General features: G+C 35.6%; 5 protein-coding genes across 8 annotated transcripts; 3 read left to right on the forward strand and 2 right to left on the reverse strand.

Annotated features, from left to right (window-relative positions):
- Window positions 1-160: 160 nt before the first annotated feature.
- On the reverse strand, window positions 161-7,884 carry LOC111490850 (microtubule-associated protein 70-1-like). The gene is made up of 11 exons (XM_023139479.1): window positions 7,204-7,884; window positions 6,998-7,083; window positions 4,309-4,374; window positions 4,058-4,228; window positions 3,793-3,963; window positions 3,562-3,717; window positions 3,302-3,448; window positions 3,144-3,215; window positions 2,516-3,055; window positions 2,216-2,406; window positions 161-699 (listed from the first exon to the last, which is right to left on the reverse strand). The coding sequence occupies exons 1-11, from the start codon at window positions 7,466-7,468 to the stop codon at window positions 660-662; spliced, it is 1,905 nt and encodes a 634-aa protein (XP_022995247.1). The 5' UTR covers window positions 7,469-7,884; the 3' UTR covers window positions 161-659.
- Window positions 7,885-9,431: 1,547 nt separating this feature from the next.
- LOC111490957 (pentatricopeptide repeat-containing protein At2g01740) lies at window positions 9,432-11,812 on the forward strand. 2 transcript variants are annotated; one of them, XM_023139632.1, is made up of 2 exons: window positions 9,432-11,452; window positions 11,527-11,812. In XM_023139632.1, exon 1 carries the CDS (start codon window positions 9,580-9,582, stop codon window positions 11,200-11,202), a length of 1,623 nt encoding a protein of 540 aa, XP_022995400.1. In that variant the 5' UTR covers window positions 9,432-9,579; the 3' UTR covers window positions 11,203-11,452; window positions 11,527-11,812. The 2 variants fall into 2 exon arrangements, with proteins under 2 accessions (XP_022995400.1, XP_022995410.1); XM_023139642.1 differs by having other exon boundaries at window positions 9,432-11,421.
- A 374-nt stretch (window positions 11,813-12,186) lies between these two features.
- LOC111490858 (adagio protein 3-like) lies at window positions 12,187-15,223 on the reverse strand. 3 transcript variants are annotated; one of them, XM_023139505.1, is made up of 3 exons: window positions 14,919-15,009; window positions 14,327-14,463; window positions 12,187-14,105 (listed from the first exon to the last, which is right to left on the reverse strand). In XM_023139505.1, exons 2-3 carry the CDS (start codon window positions 14,353-14,355, stop codon window positions 12,500-12,502), a joined length of 1,635 nt encoding a protein of 544 aa, XP_022995273.1. In that variant the 5' UTR covers window positions 14,356-14,463; window positions 14,919-15,009; the 3' UTR covers window positions 12,187-12,499. The 3 variants fall into 3 exon arrangements, with proteins under 3 accessions (XP_022995273.1, XP_022995264.1, XP_022995260.1); XM_023139496.1 differs by having other exon boundaries at window positions 14,327-14,468; window positions 14,919-14,991; XM_023139492.1 differs by lacking the exon at window positions 14,327-14,463 and having other exon boundaries at window positions 14,919-15,223.
- Window positions 15,224-18,578: 3,355 nt separating this feature from the next.
- LOC111491647 (SEC14 cytosolic factor-like) lies at window positions 18,579-21,724 on the forward strand. The gene is made up of 6 exons (XM_023140652.1): window positions 18,579-18,844; window positions 18,928-19,183; window positions 19,347-19,383; window positions 20,136-20,253; window positions 20,385-20,495; window positions 21,411-21,724. Exons 1-6 carry the CDS (start codon window positions 18,773-18,775, stop codon window positions 21,546-21,548), a joined length of 732 nt encoding a protein of 243 aa, XP_022996420.1. The 5' UTR covers window positions 18,579-18,772; the 3' UTR covers window positions 21,549-21,724.
- A 1,063-nt stretch (window positions 21,725-22,787) lies between these two features.
- On the forward strand, window positions 22,788-25,864 carry LOC111491326 (aspartate-semialdehyde dehydrogenase-like). The gene is made up of 7 exons (XM_023140208.1): window positions 22,788-23,438; window positions 23,778-23,864; window positions 23,994-24,038; window positions 24,115-24,210; window positions 24,362-24,463; window positions 25,252-25,406; window positions 25,515-25,864. Exons 1-7 carry the CDS (start codon window positions 22,881-22,883, stop codon window positions 25,594-25,596), a joined length of 1,125 nt encoding a protein of 374 aa, XP_022995976.1. The 5' UTR covers window positions 22,788-22,880; the 3' UTR covers window positions 25,597-25,864.
- The last annotated feature ends 879 nt before the right edge of the window (window positions 25,865-26,743 follow it).

Here is a 26,743-nt window from a genome sequence, read left to right on the forward strand (position 1 = left end):
AAAAAAAAAAAAAAAAAAAAAAAAAAAAAAAAAAAAAAAAAAAACTGCCATATTGAGTGTAAATCAAAGAGGAAAAAGGAACACTATTATTTTGTCATAGATTGACAAACTCTGCAGAAGAAACAGTAAATGAATAAAAAGGGCATAAAAGAAAATGGTATGGTGTGACAACAAGAATATATTAACCAACAACACACATTGCAGATTACATAATCATATATCAACTGAATATGACAATAGAAGAAACAAAGTAAAAGATTCCAATAAGTAGGGAGGCTACCTATACAAATCACACAATCACTGGATCACTCAGAAACAAACTTCACAGAAGGTGGGTTAGACAACAAGTCAACTATTCTTCCCTTTTAACCTCTTCTTTCTCCCCTTCTTTGCTCATCTTTAAACAGAGGGATGACAATCCTAAGTCAGATGCGTTACCAATTACCTCCTCGTGAATGAAGCGTCGTCTTTCCAAATCTTTCCTTTTTTTTCTGTAAGGCAACAATTCTAACATACACAGGGAGTCATCGGCGTGCGGGTTACACTACTATGATCAATCATGAGGAAGAAAATAGAATATAGAGTAAGAAAGAAAAAAGATCAAGGATCATAAGCCATGTGGAAACTCGTGGTCGAACAAATGCAGATTCGGTTTCGTGTCATTGAGTGCTGCGATTCAACCCACCTCGTCCAATGCTTCTGGAAAATATGAAAGATGTTAATCAACTTTTTAAGACATCTCCAGAATGGGGTACAACTCTACTGTATTATAAGAAAACAGTCAATATAACAACAAGCTTCAAAAATTTGGGGCACGATTATCACAGATCAACAAATGATAATAATGTCGAGATTATAATGTAGACGTTGAAGGTAATCATGTTTCAAATTTGTTGCTCAAGTAGTAGTGGAGCTACTTGGTTAGCCACTCGATTCGCTGGAGTGTGTTCTAACTTCCCCTTGTGTTGGGTCAATACATAATATACTAGAGGGACAATCTCATAGAAAAATTGGGAACAAGCTCTCTACATCTATTGAGGAACTTCCCTATCATTCTCCATTATTGATGCTTGATCATGGTCCTTGCAAATTCTTTTAGATCACTTATTGAGGGCTATCTGATAGGAAAATGGGGGGAACAAGCTTTCTACCTTCAGTTGAGGGGCATACCTATAAATGCATGATCATGGTCCAAAAACAAATTCAATTCATTACCTGGCTTGTAAGCTCAGGAGAAATTCATCACTAATGTGTGTAAACTCAAAGAAAAAAAAAAGAAAAAAGAAAAAAAAAAAAGAGAAATCCTCCTAGTAAACTAGCAGAGTTGAGTTGAATGCCTAGACCTTCTACCCATTTTAGGTCAAAGGTTCTGAATTTTCTTTATCTCTGCTGGTTGGGGCTCAGGTTGCCAAATGATTTCCTAAATTAAATGGCCAAGGCCCCACCTTTAGTGTTAAGAGCGGACAAGATCTTCAGGACAAACATAGTGATTACGAACTTACCAGAGATCTAGAGGTGAGATGGGAGAATTTCATCAGTAACTCATGACAGAAGGTGTCAGAGATCGGGAAACGAGATCATTCTGCAATTTCATTTTGGGTTCTTCGATTACTAATATTAATGTTTATACTTTTGGCTAATGAAAATTTCAAACTCCAAACAACATGGCTAGGATTATCATCCTCTTGGGGTCACTTACGGTTCATACAATGGTCTGGGTATCATCAGAACAATATAAATGGTTTAACAAACAGTCTACAGTTCATGATCTCCAACCTTGAATAGAGCATCATCATGCGGATGTGTCCATATACACATCTCCCAGGACATGAAAGAAAAAGGATAGCTTAAAGAAAAGACATCCCAGGTGGAATTTGAAACAACTTTCCATTTCCTTCATCAATTCAGTCTCAATATCTCAAGAATTGCCTTCCGAATATTAAATGTTCCCAACATTTAATCCCAAAACATACATCATATTACTTGAAGACGCCGATTAAGTGGCAGAAACATAATGATATTACATAAATTAAGGAGCATATCATAATAAGCAATCTAAATTACATAGATTAGCATCTTCCACAAAAGAAAAAAAGAATCACATCACAGATATGCAATCATAATACAGTCATTGAGTACACAGCAGTAGCTTTTTGAGAATAACAGCGTTGATTCATTTATTAGTTTTGTACATGACAGGAATCTGAATTAATACCTTCCAGGAAGTAATTGTGCTGCAGTAACGGGGCCCTTGGTGCTACCACCAAATCGCTTTGCCCTGTTCTCCTGCTCTTTCTCTACACGCATAGCTGCTACCTCCTTCTCCATGACAGCTACTTCCCTTCTCATCTTCTTTGCCTCAACCTCCATTGCTTTCGTCAGTGTCTCTACCTTCTTTGCTAACATCTGAAAAACATCGTGCACCAATGCCAGAATAGAAGTTAACATCTATGAAACTCATAGATGAAGAATAAATAACATAAGACTTCAAAGAACTTGTTTAGAAACAATCAACCTCAATGGCATCATCCTTGTCTTTAAGGCTCTGATCTTTCTCATGACCAGCTTTTCTCAATGCTATAACCTCCTTTTGGAGTAAATCATACAACATGCCTGGAACACTGTCTTCGGTCCCAGGTGTTGGAGACTCATTTCCCTTTTCATCAGGATTACTTTTCCAATCATTATTTACTTCACTGTCCTTACTTGCATCACAGGACCGATTGAATGAATAACTGGGTAGAAGTCCATTTAATGACACCTTCCCTCGGTCCAATGACCTTGTGCCTCCATCAAATGATTTTGACGTGCCCTTAGCATGTTTCAACACTGTGCTACTGCTTGAGGACAAAGATCTAAACTGAGAACCTGGTGTCCTTTTGGGTAAAAGACCATTGGAAGTTAATTTCGAAACATTGTCAATTCCCCCGAGAGACTGTCGACGAGAGGGGCCATTGCTTACACTTCTCCCCTCTGGAGGAGCACTTCGATTACTACTACCAGATGACCCTCTCAAACTCTCTTCAAGCACTCTAAGTCGCAGTTGATACTTCTCCTGCAAACAGTAGCAGTGAGGCTTTTAGTTTCTGGTAACGGTGCACCACGTATAGTGAATTACAGTGATTGAGATAAAATTGGGTTACCTTCAATTGTGCTTCAGACCTTGCAGCTCGCTCAGAGATAGTAAGTTTATCACGAAGTTGCTGCATTTCTCCCTAGAAATAGAAGCAATAGCACAACAACAAGAAGATAAGCCCAGAGCAACATATTGGGTTGAAAAGAGTCAACAAAATCAATTTACCTGCAAAAATCTTCGTTCTTCCAGCCATTGTTTTACTGGCATAACCTTGTCATTTGAATCTTTCCATTCATTTGCTACTACAACAGCCACTCTGTTGGCTGATACCTTTGCACGAGCCAACTCTCTGTCCAGAGTTTTCCTTTCCTCCTGAAGAAAACAGAAATAAACCTCAGCTATTTCGGTAATGAGCTCCAAGATCCAAAATAAGTAGTACATGTAAAATAAAAGACAATTCTGATTCAAATATTTTGGCACATTACATTCATCTCCTGAACTTTGCGCTGATAATCTCTCACAGCATTTGCTGCCGCACCACCAGCAAGAACAGCCTCCTCCAGCTCCCTCACAGTTTGCGTTAATTTTTCAACCTCTGCAACTTTCTGACGGTGCATCTTGTCCAAGATTTTGTTTTCTTCCTAAAGCAACCCATAAAACAACGAATGAAACAGCTGAAACATTTAGATGTTAAGCATCATGCCCAGAAACATTACCTGACAAATCTCTATCTGTTTCATTAACTCTTGATTTTTGTTCTGTAAATCATCCACCATAGAGGCCTTGGCCAGGGCACTTTGAACAGTCCTCTCAGCATCAACCAAAGCCGCTTCCTTTGATTTGGTTAGACGATCCAGTGCTTTGTTGTCATCTTGAAGCTTTGCGATCTTGAAATCAACCAAGACAACAAATATAAGCCCATAGTAATTTTCTTTTTCCCTCGGTATAGATGCTTATCGTGCCATATTTAATGAACAGTACCTCCTGTCGTGCAAGCTTGAGTTCAGCCTCCAAAGGTGCAAGAATGGCTTCAATTGGAGGCATGTCGTCATCCTTTTGAGCAGCATGTACCCTCCTAAGAGTGGCTTCAGCGGCAAATTGAGCTGCCATTGAAGCCTTCTTCTCATCATTGATTTTCTTTATTTCAAGATTCTGAAAGAAGTTGCATGATAAATTATTATAATCTTAAAAAAAAAATGGTAAATAAGGTTAAAAAAGGGATCAGTGAATACCTTGCTTTCAAGAAGAGATTCTGTCAACTTTAATTTCTCCTCGGCCTTTGATAGTTCTTCCGTCAGCTATATGCCAATTAAAAAACCCAATCAATAATTTTCATACAATAGATTTCCAGAACATACATACATTGGTCAAAAGTAAGTGACTCGGACATCATTAATGTTGCTCAAGGAAAACCAGTAAAGCCTTTCTGAATAAAGCCAAGCAGAAAAGCCAACTCTTTTGTGAACTTCAAAAGTTACAAAATAATATATTTTTTTTTTTAACACGAAACAACTTCTCATTGGAAAAATGAAAACAAATACAATATAACTCGTAACAGCGAAAGAGATTTAACCAAACAACAAAAACTTAAAGCAACAAATACACGCATACCCATATAGAGATTTAACCATGAAAATAAATAATGAAAAAACAAAGAACTATTTCAATATCTTCGCCTGGAAGACTTTGAGAGCTTGCGAACACAAACTGAAGCTGCAAAAAAGACCTCTGCCAGTCACGTAACACTGAAAACTACTACATTATTTCAAAGAAAATCATGAACCGACCTCCAACATTGTCATCAAGAAAAACATTCGAAACAACTGCAATAAGCATAGAGATCAAGGTTGCAACAAGGACAACAGACCAAAGTGCTCAGCCTCCAAGAAAAAATGGTCAAACTACTAACCCTGAGTTTAAAGTGGGGAGATTTTGATATAGCAAGGAGGGAGAATCTCAAATTCAGTTTCATCTCTGAAGGAGGTTTGATCTTTGTGTTTCTTGTGGCTTTATTTTTACCAAATTTTAATAAGAACGATCTTGAAGGAGAGATTTCTCAATTACTGCTCCAAACTCTTGGAATTATCAAATAATTTGTCTCATTCTTTTGAAACCAAAAATCTGTCAGTTAATTAATGAGAAGATGAATACCCCAGACCTCAATAACCTTTCCACTGGATTTTCTGTCAACTGAGCCAACTCTTTACTTCAATTCAAATTTCAGAACAATCAATTAAATTAAAGTCTGGGAAGAAATATTAATCAGACCCCGAAATGTTTACTGATGGCTTCAAATGTGTTGCGTTCCCAGTATGTTAATGGAAGATTCTTCAAAGAAATCCAACCACCATAACCGATAATGAATTCAGGGTAAGAATGCTTTTCCCTGACCAAATTTGATCCTCAAATACAAATCACCAATAAGTTTGCATTTTCCATCAAAGATTTCTGTAGAAAACCAGGTCATATCATCCATGAAAGAGTTGATGGAGAAATTATTATGAAAATGAGACTCTAAAACACTATGCATATCCTTCCATGAACTGTGAGAAAATAATCTTGAAACTACCAATAACTTACTAAAATTATTGACAAGACATTATTTTCATTTCACCTGGAACCCAGAATTGAAAGACCGAAGATTGATGATTGGATTGAAGCACACCCTTCTTTAACCGAACCACCTCCGCCTAACTTGATGAAGACTACTTTACATAGATAGGTTCTGGTTTGGAGGAAGCACAAACCAAGGGAGTTTGAGGTAAAAATGAAACATCTATCAACTTTTCCTCATATTTCAACAGAAAGTCCTCAACATTTCCCAGAAGGCCAACCTTTCTTGTCTTGATAAGAAACGAAATGTAGGAGGCCAAATGTCACAATCCATGAATATGTTATGGAGATAACTGGACTTGGCCAAGTGAGATGTCCCATTCTCATCTCTATCTTGTTTGAAAAACGGCAAACGCACTGGAAGATGAAGAAGCTCAACCAAAGAACATTCAAACCAACGAAGATGAAATTCAGATAGAGGAAGTACTCTCTTAAAATTCAAATCATCGATAAAGAATTTGTCATCTTCAAACCAAATGCAGCAAGAAAATTTACGAATACAGCAACTCTCTAATTCCATGATAATTAAACAGGCATCGGATACTGAAATGAAACGACCAGGAAGGTTAAGTCCAGCGGGAGAAGGAGGATAGAACTAAAAATGGAGGACGAAAGAGGAGAGAGAAGAGAGAATTTGAGGGGAGGGGGGCTGGGTACATCATCGACAGAAGATCCTTGTGAAGAAGGATAAACCTGAGCACTAAAAGTTCTAAGATCAAAGGAGACCCCTAAAGCTAACTTACAATCTGTAGCCAACTTTAAACTATTTTAGAAAATCAAGAGGCCTATGAGGAAGAATGAATGGAACCCGTAAGAAGCATTGTACAAATAAAGAGAAAACTTGGAAGATCAAAAGTAATTTCCAGAATGCTTGGTTCTAGAAATTGGTATACGGATATACTTCTTCCCCACTTATGGATGGAACTTACCGATCCACATTGCCAAAGAGAAACTGGCATACCAACAATGGGAACAACCCACCAATAATTACCAAGAGAATGCCCACAAAATAGAAATAAGAACAATTAAGGGATTCTTATTGGGAAGCCGAGATCTCAACTATACAAAAAGCAAACCCAAACTACTGGTAGAAAAATACTCCATCCTACACTTCACAAACACCGCAGTTAGTTTTGTGGTGGTCTCCAATTATGAAGAAGTGTTGAATTTCACTATCAAATTCCATACCATCTCACGCACAAGAAGATTTCAAGTAATTTCGTGAGTCCCTTAAACTAATCGAGGAGAATCCGCAAAAGTAACAGCATTAAGATGTCCTACAAACATTCAAGTGATCAAAATATTAACCTCTTCAACTGCCTTCTCTCTAAGCCGCTCAGATAACTTCAAAGCCTTGATCTTCGCCTGAGCTTCCCCGAGCTCTCTATCCTTATCTGCAAACAAAAAACAGAAAACAAAAAAAAAATATCGAATCAAACACGAACACTTCACAAAACGAGCAAAATCCCCTTAAAATCCCTCTAAAGAAACACCAGATCGAACCACATTCGCACCTCGCACTTCATTCTCAAGGCGATTGAGCTCCACCTTCACCGGATCCGAGCCATGAAACAAGTTCAAGAAGTCGTCGGCGTCCATACTCGGCCTAACCGACGTCCGCCGCCGCGACGAGCTTTTCCCCTCCCTGAAAGATCCCGAAACCGTCAACGGCGTCGGATTCGGTGCAGAAATCGGCGTCGACGTAGCCTGAGAATCCACCGCCCGTCCGTTACTAACCTCCGGCAGAAACCCATCTCCATCACCAGATATCTCCGCCATAACCTGATCTACCCGAATCTCTCCCTTCTCCCCCCCTTCACATTCAGTGCAAGTCCAACCCAGGATCCAAAAACGCTTCCGCTCCAATCTCAAAAATGGTACATTACATTCACCACATAATTAAGAACAAAAAAACAAAGAGAAACAGAACAATATAATACCCTTAAACTCAGGTATGGATACAAATACAGACGAAATCTCGAGAAAGAGAGAGAAAAAGAAAAAGAAAGGAGGAGGGTAGAAATCAGGAATTGGGTTCGTTAAATAAGGCTAAAATCCTCTCTCTACGAATGGAATAAATGAGTCTAGAGAGAAAAAGATGGGAAATGGGAGCTCTGCTTCCTCTGGCGCGCGTTTCTCTCTCCCTCTCTATCTCTCTACAAATTCGAGAGGCCGTGTCAGTGTGTGGGGAAGGTCTGTTTAGAGAGAGAGAGAGACACAGACAGAGACAGATAGAAAGAGAGTGAGTGACTGAAAAAGAGAAAGAGCTAATTTTGTTCCCTCTATCTAATTAATTAATAATTACTTTTCTTATTTCATTATCCACAACAATAATATAAATATACCCTTCAATTTATATTTTATGGTTTCATTGTTTTTGTTAACTCACATATTTATAAATCCTAATTATCATTATCTAAATTTAAAAACATAAATTAGGCTTTTCATTTTTAAAATAGTTAAAAATATTAATTAATAAAGCAAATAAAAACTAAATAGTTAAACATTGCCAACCAATATTGTCCCTTAGATTTTAAACATCATGTAACAAAATGTTTGCCCCTCCCCTTTTTTTTTAAATGTATTTATATTGAAAAAGACGTTTCTGCAATAATCACTCCTTTTAAAAATATATTTCATTTATGTATTTGTCTTATTTGCCCCTCATCCCGTGTGCCAAGGGCTGTATAAATATTGCAATTACTCGTTTATATTGCAATAATATCAAATATTACCTTATAAATATTGTCCAAAAGGATAAATAAAAATAATGATTCATACACTTACGGGTACTGTGCCCAAAATTAATCTCAACCCATTACTCGGTCGCCCAACAAATCATCGATACGAAACGAGCTGAAACAGACAATATCTATTAGTGATGGACTTTGACTCTTACAGTAAAAGATATAAATTTTTTATGTATCGGTTGAAGATATAATGCAAACGAATTAAAATGCTATATAAGCGATGCTAACATTATAACGTAAAGGGTATAGAGCCAATCTATGTGCTATTTGTTTAATAAATAGATTTCGTGTTTATATTTTAGGTTTAGGGTTTTAATTTTACGTGTGGGGCTTTTTATTGTTTTATGTATAAATTAATGGGCCATCTCTTTATAAATGTGGTCATACGTTATTCTCAACACACGCATGTGTATCTTTTGTTATAATATAATAATGATTCGAGTTTTATATATATTTTTTTTGTATAGAATATCTCGTATGATAACAATTTCATCTTTTCAAATTTTGACGTGAAATTGAAATTTGAACTTACATAGATATTGAAATACATATCTCATCGTGTGCGCAAGGATCACTAGTAAGATATAAGAACGAACAACGAATAATTTCCCTTGGATTGGATATAAACCTTAGGGAAATTAAGAAGTTCGAGAATTTGCAAGGCGTTGTCGGGATGCCTAAACGTATGGAGCATACATACCAGATACTCCCCCTTAATGAGAAGCACACGTGCAATTACAATCTTGGACATGGGAGAGAAGGTTTAAAAAAAATCAAACTTCTTTTATTGGTTGTAGCCGTTTACAAGGGCACGAGCCTTGCGTCACTCAATAGACTCGACAGCGTTATACTTGGCTTTGTAGACCAACTTACAACCACATTAGTGTAACCCAAACATATAATGTTATTACCAATTAATTCAAAAAATATGATATTTTTAAATATTTAAAAAACACTAAACAATTCAAAAGTAATTTTTATTGGAAAAAAATCCAAAAGGAAATTCCAAAGCTTTTGTGAATGGCCGCTAGGGTTTAAGAACCCGCCCTTAAACCCAAAACTTCCTCAATCTCGGTCTCCTAGCTCTCTCAAGCCTCGAATGTCTTTCCTCAAATATCTACCATTCAAACCCATCTTCGCATGGTCAAAGAAGCCCTCCAATTCTTGGCTCACCTGCGACGAATCTCCCGCTTTCCCTCCCCTTTCACCTGCAACAAGCTTGTCCACTCTCTCATCAACTCCGGCTGCGGCGAGCTCTCCGCCAAAGTGCTTTTCCACTTTCTCTCCAAAGGGTACACTCCTCATTCATCGTCTTTCAATTCCATCATCTCCTTTTTCTGTAAATTAGGGAACATAAAATATGCCGAACGGATTTTGAATTCAATGCCTAGATTTGGGTGCTCGCCTGATATTGTGTCCTACAATTCTTTGTTACATGGGTATTGTGCGAGTTATAAGATTAGAGAGGCTTGTTTTCTTGTTAATAGAGTTCGTGGGGGTTTGTTGAATCCTGATTTGGTTATGTTTAATATACTGTTTAATGGGTTTGCTAAGGTTTATATGAAGAATGAGGCGTTTATGTATCTGGGTTTGATGTGGAAATCCTGTTTGCCTAATGTTGTTACTTATGGTACACTCGTTGATATGTTCTGTAAGATGGGGGATATGGAAGTGGGTAACAAAATGTTTTTTGATATGATGAAGGTGGGGGTTGTGCCTAATTTGGTTGCTTTTAGCTCCTTGATTGATGGGTATTGCAAGGCTGGGAGTTTGAATGTTGCATTTGGATACTTAGAGAGAATGCAACAATGCTCGGTTCAGCCGAACGAGTTCACATATTCAACGTTGATTGATGGTTGTTGCAAGCAGGGGATGTTGGAAAGAGCTGACTTTTTGTTTGAAGAGATGTTGAGTGTTGGTATTCTGCCTAATTGTACGGTTCATACTTCGATAATAGACGGACATTTTAAGAAGGGAAATGTAGACAATGCGTTGAAGTATATAAACAGGATGTTCGATCGAGAAATAGAACTCGATCTAACAGCATATACGGTAGTTATCGCGGGCTTCCGTAGAGTTGGTAGGTTGCATAAGGCAATGGAAGCTGCAGAAAATGTGGTGAAGAATGGATTACTTCCTGATAGGATAATACTAACAGCTATTATGGATGTGCATTTCAAAGCTGGAAACTTAAAAGAAGCTTTGAATGCGTACAGAATATTACTCGCTAGGGGTTTTGAGCCTGATACCGTGACTCTATCCGCTCTAATAGATGGTCTATGCAAGAACGGATACTTGCAGGAGGCTAGACGGTACGTGGTCAAAGAAAAGGCCAATGAAATTCTATATACAGTGCTTATAGATGCACTATGTAAGGAGGGTAATTTAGATGAAGCTGAGAGAACCATTAAGGAAATGTGCGAGGCAGGGTTTGTTCCTGATAAATATGTGTATACTTCTTGGATTGCAGAGCTTTGCAAGCAAGGAAATTTGCTCAAGGCTTTCACGGTCAAGAAAAGGATGGTTCAAGAAAACATTGAACCTGATTTATTAACCTACAGTTCCCTGATTGGTGGTTTGGCGGAGAAGGGACTAATGATAGAAGCCAAACAGGTTTTTGATGACATGTTAAATGCAGGAATCACTCCAGATTCTGTTGCTTATGACATCCTTATAAGAGGGTATCATAATCAGGGTAATGTAGTTGCGATTTCAGGTCTACACGATGAAATGAGAACGAGAGGAATTGTTATTGAACATTAATACACGAGATATCGACGCCGGGTCTAATCCTTCAATTTATACCGGAACCTTCCATACGAGAAGCCAAGAGGCATGTGATTGGCATCAGATGATATCGAAAATAGAGAGATTCCAAGTCATATATTCCTATTCCTCCATATATTGCTTTGCTTATTGCAGGTTTCAAATGCCCCCAAAGGTTTTAAATCATGCTGTTCACATGTGGGTTATCGTCATAAGGTGCTGTTTCGATATCTACTATTGACCACATGTAAACAAAATCGAACTCTAGACTTCTACGCAACCAATTTGCAACTCTATGATCTCGTGCTCTCTGTTTGGCAGATTTTGTGCTTCTTCTCCTCTTGCTGAGTAGCTGCAACATGGGATCTGGGAATAGACGTGACATTGCTTGAGATGGCACCTGATGGTTGCTGTAGTGTTGGAGAATTTCAAGTCGTCAGGCTGCTACTGAAGAAAAATACCTATTCTTGCAAGCCTGAGCTTTCTATATCTTTATTGAATCCATTGAAGATTTGTAGTAAACCCAAATAAACACCACACACACATAGGAATTGTTGCTTATGAAGAATCTCTCAATCGAAATAGAATTATCCATTCAAGGTTGATCTTTGTTTTTCAGCATATATACATTTATAATACACACAATTGATTGTTCCTTTGTAGCAGTAGCAGAATACGCTTAATACAACAGTGGACTAAAATCCACCCTCAAGAACAAGGGCCAAAAGGTTCAATAAGGTTTGATTCTTCATGTCTAACTCAAGCACATTAACATGAAAATTTGATTGTTTTTCAAAGCAATATAAAGTGCAAAATGCAAATCTACATTTATAACAAACGAGCTAGGCATCTAAGCAACATTTTGTGATTGAACAATCCTTATGGTCACAGCATAATGGAGATGGAAAACCATTTCACTAGTACAAATCAAAACAAAAATGGCGGTCCTGTTTGTCAGAACTTAAAAAATGCCTATGTATATGCTTCTGCAAATCAAGAGAAAACATGTACATAAAAGGTGCTTCCCAATACAAAGTGAACATATGGCCATTTAGAAGTAAAAGACATGTCCACAAAGAAAGGTAACAAAAACACGACCTATATCATATATAAATACATATATACAGAAGACCAAAATTTAAACACAAACCAAAGTGAAGAAAAACCAAACAAAATCATAATGTAGGTAAGTACTGGGAAATTTCTGTTCTTACAGTAGCTATAATTTGAGGAATCTCGAACCATTCGAGCAACTTTTCCTTTGGAGTGTTGTTTGCTGCTGATAAAAATAGTATCAAAGATCTGAATCTTGCTTGCTAGCTAAGCGGAGTTCGTGCAATTCATTGAGGATCCATTCTTCCCCAGTGTGGCCGCCCAATACCAAGACTCTTGTCCCTCCAACCACGCAAGTACTGTGGCCCCATGAAAATTTAGGTGGCTGTCCAGGAACGTTGAGAATCCTCCATGACGGTTTCTCCTCAGCCGGATCCAAAAGGAATAGTTGAGAAGGCGAATGTAACCCGGCAATGGACCCTCCGAAAATGATAATCCTTCCACAGGGCATGCTGACTGCTACGTGATCGAGTCTTGGTGGAGGAACCACGGCACTCTGACCACCAATGCCAGTCAATGCACTGCATTCAAGTTGCCTCCACCGCGGTTCTTCCTCTTCTAGATCTATGGTGTACGCCTCGCCTGATCGTAAGCGTAAGTGTCCACTCTTGGCAAGGCCACCAAACATTAGAATTTTTGTTCGACCATAAACTGAAAGAGAATGTCCCAATCTAGAAGGGGGAGTCCCGGATGTGGGAATCTCTCTCCAGGTTGGCTTGTCTATTGTTAGATCCAACAAGTATGTGTCACTGAGAAGGACCCCGGCATCTGTACATCCACCTGAAACAACCAGTTTAGAACCTTCGATCATACAGGAGCTATGCCAGGATCTAGGCAATGGAGGAGCTCCACCAGAGATTTCTTTCCATGTTGGTTGCTGAGCATCCAAATCAAGTACAAAAACATCGTTGAGCAATCCTTGACTACCACATCCACCAAAAACAACTAACCAAGAACCATTCAAACAAGATAGAGTGTGGCCCCAACGTCCAGGTGGGGAGGATTTCACGCTTACTCTGCGCCACTCAGGATTTGCAGCATCAAGATTGAGAACAAAGGTATCGTCCATTGGTTGCATATTGACTCCTTCCCCACCAAATAATACAAGTCGATTACCTGCGGCACAAGCACTAAAATTGCAACGTAAAGGTTCCACAGCTCCCCCGACCGTCAGTTTTCTCCAACATACAGCTTCAAGAGTAGTAAGTTCCCGGGCCAAGCGCCCCCAACCAAGTTTCTTTGTCATTTGTTCCAATGTTCCAGTCACTTCTCTTCCCCATGCATTCTGACATACCATCTTCCTTAAGTGCTCATTCTTTGTCAATTGACGAGTCCTTCGGCAAACTGATCCAATAGATGCAACATCTCTTGGTGTCAAGCGCGATAAAATGTTATGGGCCAAGACTTCATCTGAAAGCTGCAGTATCCAACAGATTTCTTTATGCTGACTAAAAGGTGGTTGATCAATCAGATGAGCACTTTTGCCCGATAGATCATACTTTTTGGCGCAAGTTTCTTTGAAAACAGGATACGACAACCGATTAAGGTCTATCTTTGTCTCAGAAAACACTTGAATTCCTATAATGTGTGTTACGGTGCCATCATCATCATGTATGGGTGCAAGCCTTAGCCTATTCACCATAGGGGTGCCGTCCTTTCTGAAATTGAGAAGTTCACCTTGGAATTCAACACCTTCTTCAAGGCATCTTCTGATTTCAGAAACAACCACCGGATCTACCAAAGGGTGACGCCTTTGTGCACGAGGATCTCTATATTGTAAGAACCGACTGAAACAAAAAGTTTCAATATGAGTTGATAAAACTTTACAAACAAGAATAATTACAAAACCTGGGATCAGGTCATGCTGGGTATACACTGAAATGCAACTAAATCAGGCATTAATGTGGATTAAGGTAATCAAATGGTAAATCCCCCCACCGCCCCACCAAAAAAAGAGCACAACAATTGTAGACAGAGAAGAGCTCGGAGGAGAAAACCAATAACAGACCTTGATCTGGATAGAGTCAGGGGATACATTACAGCAATCTCCTTAATCAGAGTCACCTAAGGTTCGCACTGAGCCATCGCCATTTGAGATAATTAGACAAGGAAATCAAAATGGGCTCCACTTTCTTCCCCCTCTATCTTTCCTAACAGGGTGCCAATCAGAATTTAGTCTCAAATCATACAAATGTGATTCTGTTTCATATAGTAACTTGTAAATAAAGGGACTCAACAGTCGTTTGTTTAAGGAAATAGCCAGCACAGAGAAGCCGCCCTCAACAAGCAAAACACATCGCAACAGGAAACACCATGAAAATCTGATTTTGCAAAAAGGAATTCCTACTGAAAATTGAATCAAATCACAACACAAAAGGGCACATAAATTGTCTTAACTACAAACAAACAGAAGCACAAATCTAATTCTCCTGGATTAATTCATTCCAAACAACTGTCCCAAGCATCCAAAAGTTTCTCCTACCGTAAATTACATGCTGAATCCATTCGTAAACCAAAAATACCACAGCCTTCAATACCAAAAACGGAAAGCCAAAAACAGCAAAAAAAAAAAATCATCTCGCAATTGAGTCTTGTCATACCAATTCTGGCCGAGGACCTCATCGGCGCGGTATCCGGTGTAGATCTCAAAGACTTTATTGACGTAGATGATGGGGAATTCGGGCTCAAGAGCATCGGAGACCACGAAGGAAGTTGGAGTCATTGGGTAAAAGAACAGGCCAGGCTTCAATGGAAGCTCGCTCACTTGCTCTTCTTCTTCTTCTTCTTCATTTTCGAGTTGTTCGTCATCGTGCTTGGAGCATTTTAGCCTCTTGCCGGAGCTCTGAACCTCCGGTTCATCATCGTTTCTCGCCATTGGCTTTCGCCGCTTTCTTCCGTCAGAGCCTGAAAATGGAAGTGATTGAATTGGCCTCCGAGATATTTATTTGCTCAATGGCGGTGAAGGAAAATGCCCCTATCCCACTCGAAAATCACGAATTTGCCACATACTAACATTAGTACAAGACTAAAATTATTATGTTAATTTTAATTTTGTAATTCAAGAAATTAAACTAAGACCCTCAAAACTCTAATTATTAAAAGTATTATTCATTAAATTATGCCCCAAAATTCTTATTCAAAATTACAATACCTTGCAACAAGTTTCCTTTTGATTTTTTTAAAATGCAAATTTCATATTCTATGTAATTAGTTTTTATTTAATCAAGTTCTTATTGTTTACTAAATAAAATTTGAATATATATAATTTGTTCTGACAAAATTGTAATGGATGTTTGAAAATTTGAATAAAAATTAAATGTATTTTTTATAGGTTAATTAATAAAATATTAAATTTTTTGATTAGTTAATAATAAAATAACCATTTTAATTAAATGATTAATTATAAATACTATTAATAAGGAAAACTTATACTCAATTTAACCCATATGAATTATTTGGTTGATACTTTTAGTGACTATATTTAATTACTTTAATTTGATATATTTCGATCAATAAAAATGAACTAAATAAATACATAATTATTTTTTTATTTATTACAATAGAATATTTAACTAAATATAATTAAAGGCTTTACACATTAAAAAAACGTCGGGAAATAAGTATTTTAGATTTAATATACATGTGTTCATGGAAAAGAAATGGCAATAACGTAATTAAGGATAAAAAGAGGGGTGAAAGAAAGGAGTGAGAGTCCACGTAAGAGAGAGTGGGGAACACGCGTGGGAATGATATTTGGAGGTAGAAAATATCTGACATTTTAGAGGCGACTACGAAAGTGCCACGTCACCATCAAACTCGTTAGATAAGATATTTTCTTCGGGAACAGAATTCCTTCTGACATGCCTGTGTGGTCCCACCATCTGCCACATGCCTTTCTCATGCTCGTACATGTGCCCTTTTAAAAACTTATTTTTCTGTTTTTTTTTTTTTTTAATTGAAATTTCTTACTCAAATGCTAAAAACATGATAAATTCATTGTGAAAAGCTACAATTTTTTATAAATAAAAAAACTAAAGACTAAAAACTAAATAGCTATAAAAACGACCCATTAGTGGAATTTAGATTTTATAGATTAAATCCTTATTTAATAAAAATAAATATTTAATTTTAACGAAAATTTTAAAAGTATAGAGTACATAGATTACCGAATTAAAATATAAAACTTAAATTGTTACATATTAATGACTAATTAAATTATTATTAATTTCAATTATCTCTTAAGATCATTTAAGAAGTTGTCTAATTTATATTTTAAACTTTATATTATATTCTTAATTTGTTCGTAACACATCAAAACACGTGTAGTTTCGTAACATTTTGATAACCGATCAAATTAATTTTTGAATTTGTTTGGTTTGGCTTATTTTTATGACGATCCTAACCCTCAAAACAAAATTTATTGTGGCTTATTGGTTTGGCTATTTTACTGTCATTTTCATTTTATTTAGCAAGAATAATTTTACTAAATTTCTTAAAATGTAACCATAAAATTCAAATTTGGTAAATAAAATTAAACTGATTATATTTATACACAAACGTTTTGAAAGTACGAGAACAAAAAAGAATAAAAGAAAATGAATGGAATAAAATAAACGAACTTCAAAACTCGAAGAACCAAAGTTGCATTAATTAAAATCCTAAACTTCCATTAAAAGATGTGCAAGTTTATGAGTTCTTAATCAAGATCCTCTCGATAAATGTCTCAAACACTGTCTATTGTCCATAGGACATGATGTGCAATGAGTGAAGGAAAATAGTTATAGACGTATCATATCTGCTCCACATACATTTTTTATGGTTAGACCGACACATCTAATAATATCATATGCACACCATGTAGTAATATACGTCATAGCATGGACAAAAGAATAGCTCAAGAAAACGTGTTTACTCAACCAGAGTACGTACGTTTGTGGTTAGGTCTTAACTTCTTCAAGTCATTCATGACTACAACCACCTACCTTATCCCAACCACTCTGAGGAACCATCATACTCACCTCATATTCACTCAACCATAAACCCTTCTCAAAGTATTAAACTTTTATATCTAACTTAACCATTACGTCTAACCGCCTAAGTTTACTTTAGCAAATATTGTCTTTTTTGGGCTTCTCACTCAAAGTTTTAAAATAAGTTGATTGGTAAGAAATTTTTATACCCTTATAAAGAATATTTAGTTCTTCTCTCCCACGAACGTGAGATATTACAATCCACCCGAGACCAGCGTCTTCTCTGACACTCGTCATCTTCTTTAATCAACGTGGATCTAACTTTAACTTAGGGAAATTGGACATAAATGTTGTCAAGTTGTCTCTCATCCACCCCAACTCCTCCATCTATTTCATTTAATGTACAATTAATAACATTAATTGCATCATTTATTCTTAAGGAAATAAAAATAAATAAAATAAAAACCATATATTTTACCTCACCTTCCATTTAAAGTGTCTATTTTAAAATTAATAAAAAATAATTGTCTATGATTGAGGAGCATTGATGATGAGCTGTAAGTAGTTATTTGGAGCTTTTTATTAAGTTAAAGATTATATAAGATAAGTCAAATTATAATTTTTCTTTATTAAAATTTCAAATTTGAAAATTCAGCCAATTAAAATTTGTAGATTAAATTATTGTAATTAAATTTCAAGTACTACATAATTATTTTCACAAAAGTTTGTAAGTATAAAGCATATGTTAAACTAATGTATATATAAATCATACATAACATATAATATAATATTTGAAATTTGTTAGAAACACAGTAAACATGAGGTTAAATCGAACTAAATCAAATCAATTCTTCAACTCCAACGATATGTTCAACGTTCATCTTGTCAGTATCATTTAGAGCGTAACTTTAAATCTCTATATTATATTTATATATTAACCAAAATTAAAAGGTTAAATTTGGCCCTCCAATTTAACTCTAGAAGACTATGAAATAAAAGGCGGTTGTTGTTATTATTATTATTTTTTTTTTTGTTATATGTGAAGCTATGTATACATAATAAATTATTAATTATTAGTCTGATTAATATTAAAATATATTGTCTTGAGACTAAAAATTGAGATAATTTTATAAAATAAAAGTATTAGTGGGTGAATACTTTAAAATAAATTGTGCAAATAAAATGAGAAATTGGGAGTTAAAATTTATTATTGTTATTTTTTATTTTTACAAAAATTGGAAAATATATATATATATATATATATATATATATATATTATCAGCAAAATAGACCAGGGACCATAGCTACGACTGCACCAGAAACTCTCCTTCTCACCTCTCTTCCAACTCATTTATTCCCTCTCTCACACTCTCTGCATTCTCCTCTCAGTTCGTCCTCAATTCGGTTCCATGCCTGATCTCATCACCTAACCTCTGCCCGTCGCCGACGTCGATTCACTTCAAAGCACCTCCACGGATTCCGAGATGGAGGATTCTCGCGCCAATGCGCTAATCCAGATGAGGAAAGCCGTCGAGAAATCAGGCATCAACACACAAGTAACAAGAAATCAAAATCCTAATCTATTCGTTTTTTCGTTCGATTTGCTGATGGATTTCTGACTCTCTGAGTGTTTCGACAGGAGTACTGCGATGCGACGATGATGAGATTCTTGATCGCGAGGTCTATGGAGCCTTCGAAAGGAGCAAAGATGTTCGTACAATGGCGGACATGGAGAGATGCGATGGTTCCGAAGGGTTTTATTTGTGAATCGGAGGTTAAGGAGGAGTTGGAGGCCAAGAAGATTTTCTTGCAGGGATTGTCCAAGACAGGACTGGCTGTGATGATTGTTATGGCTAAACGCCATTTTTCTTCCAAGGATCAACTCCAGTTCAAGAGTTAGTTTTCTGATTTCGTTCTTCTTCTTCTTCTTTTCTTCTAATTGTAATTTTTAAATTATTTGGAGTTCTTTTCTTCAAGTTTAAACAAAAATAGATTGTGAATGTTTTGATTATTTGTTTGTCTGAATCTAATTCACACTCCTCTCTCTGTTCTATGCAGAATTCCTGGTTCATCTCTTGGACAAGGTCATTGCAAGGTGACCTACTCAATTTTAATCATGAATAAAAAATGCATTTAAAAAATATATCGTTATTTTCATATTTTTACAAATTATTTATATAGGTTTTTAAAATTAACTACTTCTAGATCATTTATACAGGATTTTAAATATATCATTAACTACTTCTAGATAATTGAATCTAATTTTTTTAAGTTGTTTTTTGAAATAATTTTTTAATTAGTTAAATTAATAAAAAAAAAATAAGGAGAATACTCTAACCATTAGGCTTTAAAAAGTTGATTCATACTTTCAACATAGTAATCTTCTATAATATAAATTATCTCAAAACTTTTTAATATTAGTTTTGAAAAGTTTATTAGTATTTTTGAAATATGATTTTAGAGGGAATAATACTTTTAAAAATTTTCAAAAAATTTTAAGATGTTTTTAAAGTTTTTAAAAAAGTTTAAAAGTATTAAGGAAAGTTTTGAAAGTTAAAAAGTATTTTTGAAACAAGGTTACTCTTTAAGAAAAGTATGAACTATTTCTATCCAAAATTAACGGTAAGAGGAGTATTTTTTAACTTTTTTGAAAGTTTGAAGTATTTTTGAGATTTTTTTTTTTTTAATTGATGGGTGTTATTAAATTTTTTTTAAAAAAAAATTAAGGAATGTTTTTATTAATGTAGTTTTTTTTTGGAAAACAAATCGATTTTGAAAGTTAAGATAAAATAAATGAAATAAAAAATATTAAGAGGAAAAAACTTAAAGATTTGCATATGTGGACAGTGGTAGCGAAGGAAAAGAAATTGGAAACGAAAAGTGGATTGCTATTGTTGATCTTCACCAAATCTCATACAAGAATGTTGATATACGTGGACTCATCACAGGGTTTCAATTTCTACAGGTAAATCATATTTTCCGTAATATCTTTATACCTTTTTTTAAAAAAAAAAAAATAATAAATTTCAAGTCCTTGTGGATTTTACAGTACATTGAAACGTTTTAGTGTGCATATAAAAAAAAAAAATGTTGCAGAATTACTACCCAGAACGCTTGGGTAAATGCTTCATTTTAAACATGCCATGGTTTTTCGTTAGCATTTGGAGAATGGTTTCTCGTTTCGTGGACCCTGCAACGCTCAAAAACGTAAGCCCTTCCCTTCCCTTCCTCCTTTTCATTTCCAGTATTAATATCTTCCAATTTTCACTTTATGTCTTACCACTAAAAAGAAAAAATAATCATAAAAACATTTTACTTATATGCTTCAAAGGCTCTTCATTTTTGGACTCTGTACCCATTTCTTTCGTTTCACTCTCTGGGTTCGTCCCCACCTCCTATATCAAACATCCAATTTCATTCCTTTCATAGGAGAGAAAGTGAGGTTAGAAATCATGGCTTTTAACAATAGTATGATATTGTCCACTTTAAGTATAAACTCTCTTTACTTTATCTTTTGTTTATCAAAAATGTCTCGTAAAAATGATTTCTTTAATTAGCATAATAGAACTCCTCCTCTTCAAAATTGTGAAAAAATTTAATGAAAATGGACCAGTTTGATTTATGGGGTATTTGAAGTTTTGGGTGGGTGGTCTGTTTCAGACAAGTCATCTCAAAGCTTTAGGGTCTTATTACTCCCCTCCCATCTATTTCTTTTGTTGGTTGGTTGTTACCTCTTCCTTTCTTACAAAACCTCCATAGGTATTAAGCTACCACTTAGCTCCAAGTTGGTTTAGACAACAAAACGTATAAAGGACCAGACAAAATTATTATAATACTATACTAATTTTAAAATAGATTTTTATTTTGATTCAGAAACTAAAACAAAGCATTAAATTTGTTTGAATACATAAAATAAGTATGTTTAAAATGTAAAGTAGAATCCCCCCATCTTTTATAGTTAAAAAAGAGGCAAAAGTGGAAACAAAAGAATAAAATGTCATGAATGGAATATAGAATATAAAAAAAATTAAAATCTTACATTTATATAATATATATATATATATATATATATATATATATATATATATATATATATATGTATGCATAAACGATGATTTTCAGATTTTAATTGTGAGGAATAAAGAAGAAAGAAGAAGTATGATAGAGGAAGTTGGAGAAGAAGTATTGCCAGAAGAGTACGGTGGAAAGGCAAAGTTTATTGCTCTTCAAGATGCTGTTCTTCCTCGCTTGGATGCCTGAATGATTAAAACCAATCCACTTATATTTTTAGATTTATTGAGAATGCTCAAAACATGTAATACCAAATAATCTCAATTTTAAGTCTTCTAAAATGTTGAAGTTAGGTAAAGATTCTCTAACTTAGCATTCATATTTACTTGAACCGACTCATTGAATACTGATAAGTCTATCTTACCTTAACTACAACAAAACATGATTGTGACTTTGGATTTGTCGACTATTTGATATAAAGATAATCGGTCTTTGTAGCAAAATAATTGCAAATTGAAGAGCTAGTAGAGCCTAGTGGCTAGTTTTTGTAGAAAATCTAAGATGTATACTATTTTTCTTTTAATTTTATTAGATATACTTACTAAAGCAAGAGTTTAAGACGAGGTAAATGAGAATTACGAGGCAGCTAAATGGACCATTAGGCCCTATTGACCTTGGCCCAAATAGCAAAACCCAAGCCCATCTGAGAGAGTGCCTAAACGAGGCGACCAAATATTCATTTCTTCCTTAATAGACCTTATCCTCCTCCCATTCAAAAAACCTCACAAATATCTTTAAACATTAAAAAAAAAAAAACAAAACTTTTTAACTTTCAACGATATTTTTTTTTATAGAAAACTTCCATTAATACTATTAGAATTTTTTAAAAACTTTACAAAACACTTTTTTAAAAAAATCACAAACATTTTAATTTTTTTAAAAAACTTTAAAAAAAATACAAAAAAAAAAAAAGACGTTTTCTATTGTAGATTGATGGTAAATATATATATAGATTTTTTGCTAATAATATTTTCATCCATATGTTAATAACTTAAAAAAATGTTAATATCCTTTTAACTTGAAAATGATTTATGAGGGTAGATAAAAAATTAACATCCATATAATGGTTAATATTTTTTTTTAACCAGTGCAAATGTTACCTTTAAATTTTTATAAATATTTTTTAAATATGGTATCGATAATAGAGATATCTTAAAATGTTTAAAAAATTTAAAAGGCATTAGTAATACTATTTAAAATTTAAGGGTAAAAATACTATTTAAATTTTTAAAAGAAAATGAGAAGTGTATTTTTTAATTATGAAAGGGTTTTAAAAGTTTAAGAATATACTTTTGGGAGAAAAAAAGTAAATTTAAAAATATTTATATTAATCTAATATTTATTTATTGAGTAAGCATCTTATTCGGCGCATCTGATTCGAGGAAGACGTCTTATTCGTGGGCCTTATAAATAATATTTACCATTAGACCACCCTTAAACCAGGCACGCTTCCAGTTTACACTGATAGTCTGTGGGTTCCCCGGCCGCCTCAGCTCCGTTGAAGCCTTTTCTGTCTCTACAATGGCGGCGCTAGCTTCTTCACGAACCACCTTCTTCTTCTCCCCTGTTTCTCATCAACCTAAACCAAGGCGCATCTCTAGACTTGTTCGCATGGCGTATCAGGAGAACGGACCCTCTCTCGCTGTCGTCGGTGTCACTGGCGCTGTCGGCCAGGAATTTCTCTCCGTCCTTTCCGATCGCGGCTTTCCTTATAGCTCAATCAAGATGCTGGCCTCCAAGCGCTCCTCTGGAAAATCCGTTCACTTCCATGGCGAAGAGCATATTGTCGAGGAGCTCACTGCGGATAGCTTCGACGGTGTCGACATTGCTCTCTTCAGCGCTGGGGGATCCATCAGCAAGAAGTTTGGACCGCTCGCCGTTGAGAAGGGGACGATTGTGGTCGATAATAGCTCTGCCTTTCGGATGGATGAGAATGTGCCACTTGTTATTCCGGAGGTTAATCCCGACGCCATGAAGGGGATTAAGGTCGGGACCGGCAAGGGCGCTTTGATTGCTAATCCCAATTGTTCTACCATCATTTGCTTGATGGCGGTCACTCCTCTGCATCGTCACGCTAAGGTTTTGAAGTCGACTATTTCATTTCTCTTGTCTGTTTACATTTTTGGTAACGATACGCAAGCTATGTTCCCTTAATATTGCTATCAAGTGGAAGCACTTCTAGAAATGCTTCTTTTACAAGCATTTAAATGTTAAGATTAGAAAATATTGTATAGCAGACTAGAAGAAAGCTCAATGTTCTTAGGGATGAGGCATTTTAGTGTTTCTTTTAGCGGTTTTAGCATTTTTTAAATGGATTTATCTTATTCAACCAAATACTAGGGATTTCTAAGAAGTTCCAAGTGTCAATTCAAGCTCACCCTTAATGTTGGATTGATTGATTGCTATTGAAAATGGCAGGTGTTACGCATGGTTGTTAGTACGTATCAAGCAGCTAGTGGTGCTGGTGCAGCAGCCATGGAAGAGCTTGTGCAACAAACTCGTGAGGTTTTTTTTATTTCTTAATCTATCTCATAATTTGGATTGTATTTTACTCGTCATCTTACCTTTTGGATGTTCTATTTAGTCCATTCCAATGGCTGTAAACTATTTTTTCATTTCTTCCCTTTTCTGAAGGTTCTGGAAGGAAAACCACCAACTTGTAATATATTTAGGGATCAGGTCAGTTTCTTTTATGTGTCTTTTTTGAGGGTCAAGATTCTGTAGCAATTTTCTTAGCTTCTTCTACTTGGTGCAGTATGCTTTCAATTTGTTCTCCCACAATGCATCCGTTCTTTCAAATGGATACAATGAAGAGGAAATGAAATTAGTAAAAGAAACTCGGAAAATTTGGGTAAGTGTTGTTTTGTGAAATATGGATGCCACTTACGTCCTGACCTGACCCGACCCTTACTTGCATTACCTTTTTGTGAATTTTTTCTCCTTTGGAAATTTGTAAATGGAATCCTTTCTTACACTGACTGACTTGCTTTATGCCCCTCAAGAGCGATGCAAATGTTAAAGTTACTGCTACTTGTATTCGAGTTCCTGTCATGCGTGCGCATGCCGAGAGTGTGAATCTTCAATTTGAGAATCCTCTTGACGAGGTAAGATTTTATTTTGATCAGTACTATAATACTACTGCATATGCTGCTTGAGATTCTATTAATTGCATAGCATTTTTGGTTGAGAATGAAATGATTTTGAAGTGCTTTTTGTTGATGGCTCCATCGGTGGGCTTGTTTTTTTTGGATGCCCTTGTATTTTCTCTCATTGTTCTTAATGAAAACTAGGTTTCTTATAATAAAAAAGAAAACGAAGTGCTTTTTCTCAGACTTGCGAATGGGGAACGGAAATCCACCATAGTTGTGAAAATATCATGTTAGGACCCCCAAGGGGTAGTCTTGAAGGTAATGGCTTGGGATGTTTGGAGATGAGCTCCAATGCTTTCAAGGATGAACACTTCGAAATTCACTGTATCAGAAACTCTTTGATTGATTTCAATGCTAGTTAGTTTCTATAGAATTTGTAGCATATGTTCGTGGCCAAATTTTGTGTTCTCTTTTCCCTCGAATTTATTTACTCAATGTTGGTTCTCTTAACCCACACTCCTGATGCGATGCGTAAATCATTGAGAATTTTACTTTTTAGATGAAAGATAAACTGTAACGATCCTAATCTACCGTTAACCGATATTGTCTACTTTGACCTGTTACATATGCTGTCAGCCTCATGGTTTTAAAAAACGAGTCTACTAGGGGAGGTCATAAACAGTGTAATATTACTTCAAATTTCTAACTCATCAACCCAGAATCCTTCTTCTTCTCTGAATCCCTCTTCTTCTCTAAAGAAGTTGTAATTTCATTATGCTTATATCAATATCTGAATTATGCAGGACGCAGCTAAAGAGATTCTAAAAAATGCTCCTGGAGTTGTCATTATTGACGACCGGGCTGCCAACCAATTTCCGACACCGCTGAAGGTATCGAACAAAGACGACGTTGCAGTTGGGAGGATCCGACAGGATATTTCACTAGATGGAAATAAAGGGTTAGACTGAGTCGTCCGTCCATCCACAACCTGTTTCATACCTCTGCTATTTATTTTCCTGATTGAAAAAGTTAATGAGACAAACTAACGGGATTCGTTTGTATGTAGGTTGGATATCTTCATCTGTGGTGATCAAATACGAAAGGGCGCTGCGCTTAATGCCGTTCAGATTGCTGAGATGTTACTGTAGTTTGTTCTATCCATTGCAGATCATCGGTATAATTACAAAAAGTGTTTCTTATTACTATGAATGATATCATAGGAGGATGTGTCTGGAGTCTCAACTTAGAGCATAATTTTGCACTTAGATCTGTTGTTTGAAGGAAAATTTTGGAATTGATGTTTGAAGTCATTTTGGTTTGTTTCTGAATTGTTGGTTTAAATAGGGTATTTGTGGGTTTAATTGCCATATTGGGTTATCCTGGAACATATAAGATACATATTTTTGGTGTGATAAAGGGAAAGCCGAATTTAGTGCCCAAAAAATGAAAGCCGCGGATTCAAACTGCGTGTCTATAGCGCGTTGATGTCTTGTGGTGTGCCCGAACAGTGAAACCCCGCGGATTCAGATTGCGCCTTTGTTTTACCATCTTTTGTATTTTCTCATTAACCTAACACACAACATTCTTCAAATTCTAACTTCTTTATATAAGATTAAAACATTATACTCAAACATTTTTCTTCTTAACATCAAATTTATGATTCAATTTATAATATATTTCGATATGAAAAATGAGCCGTGCTTTCTAACCCACCATTCTAGTTAACCGGGTGAACAAATTAAGAGTTATAATCTATTAACCGGGAATGAGAAAGAGATTGATAAGATATTTCTTTTCATTAGCTAAACGGGTTTGGAGATAAAAGTTGTATTTCCCATTCTCGTGCTCCAATTCCCGTCCCACCCACCACCCACCTTATATATATATATAAAGAATTGATTGAAGGGGATTTTAAGCATGGGAGATATAGAATTGAGAAAGCGATATTAGTAGTGAGAGTCAGCGAAGAGAGCCACCGACCACAGGTTATGTGGACGGCCATCTCCTTCTCCTTTTACGTCAAAGCTTTGATTTTTTGAAAACCCTTAGTCTTTCATCCATTCTTCCCTTCCTTTCTCTTTCTCTCTCTTAAAAATTATTTCATAAATAAATAAATAAATAAATAAATAAATAAATAAAATAAAACTCATTTTACCATTTCAAACTTCCCTTTCTTTTTCCTCTCTAATTTGGTCAACATTCAAACTTCTATTAATCTCTCTTTCTTTCTTCATCCTAATTTTTATAATCCCCATTCACATATAAACTCCCCCCCCCCCCCCCCCCCCCCCCCCC

This window comes from Cucurbita maxima, unplaced genomic scaffold, assembly GCF_002738345.1.
Source record: "Cucurbita maxima cultivar Rimu unplaced genomic scaffold, Cmax_1.0 Cma_Scf00001, whole genome shotgun sequence".
Lineage (NCBI taxonomy): Eukaryota > Viridiplantae > Streptophyta > Magnoliopsida > Cucurbitales > Cucurbitaceae > Cucurbita > Cucurbita maxima.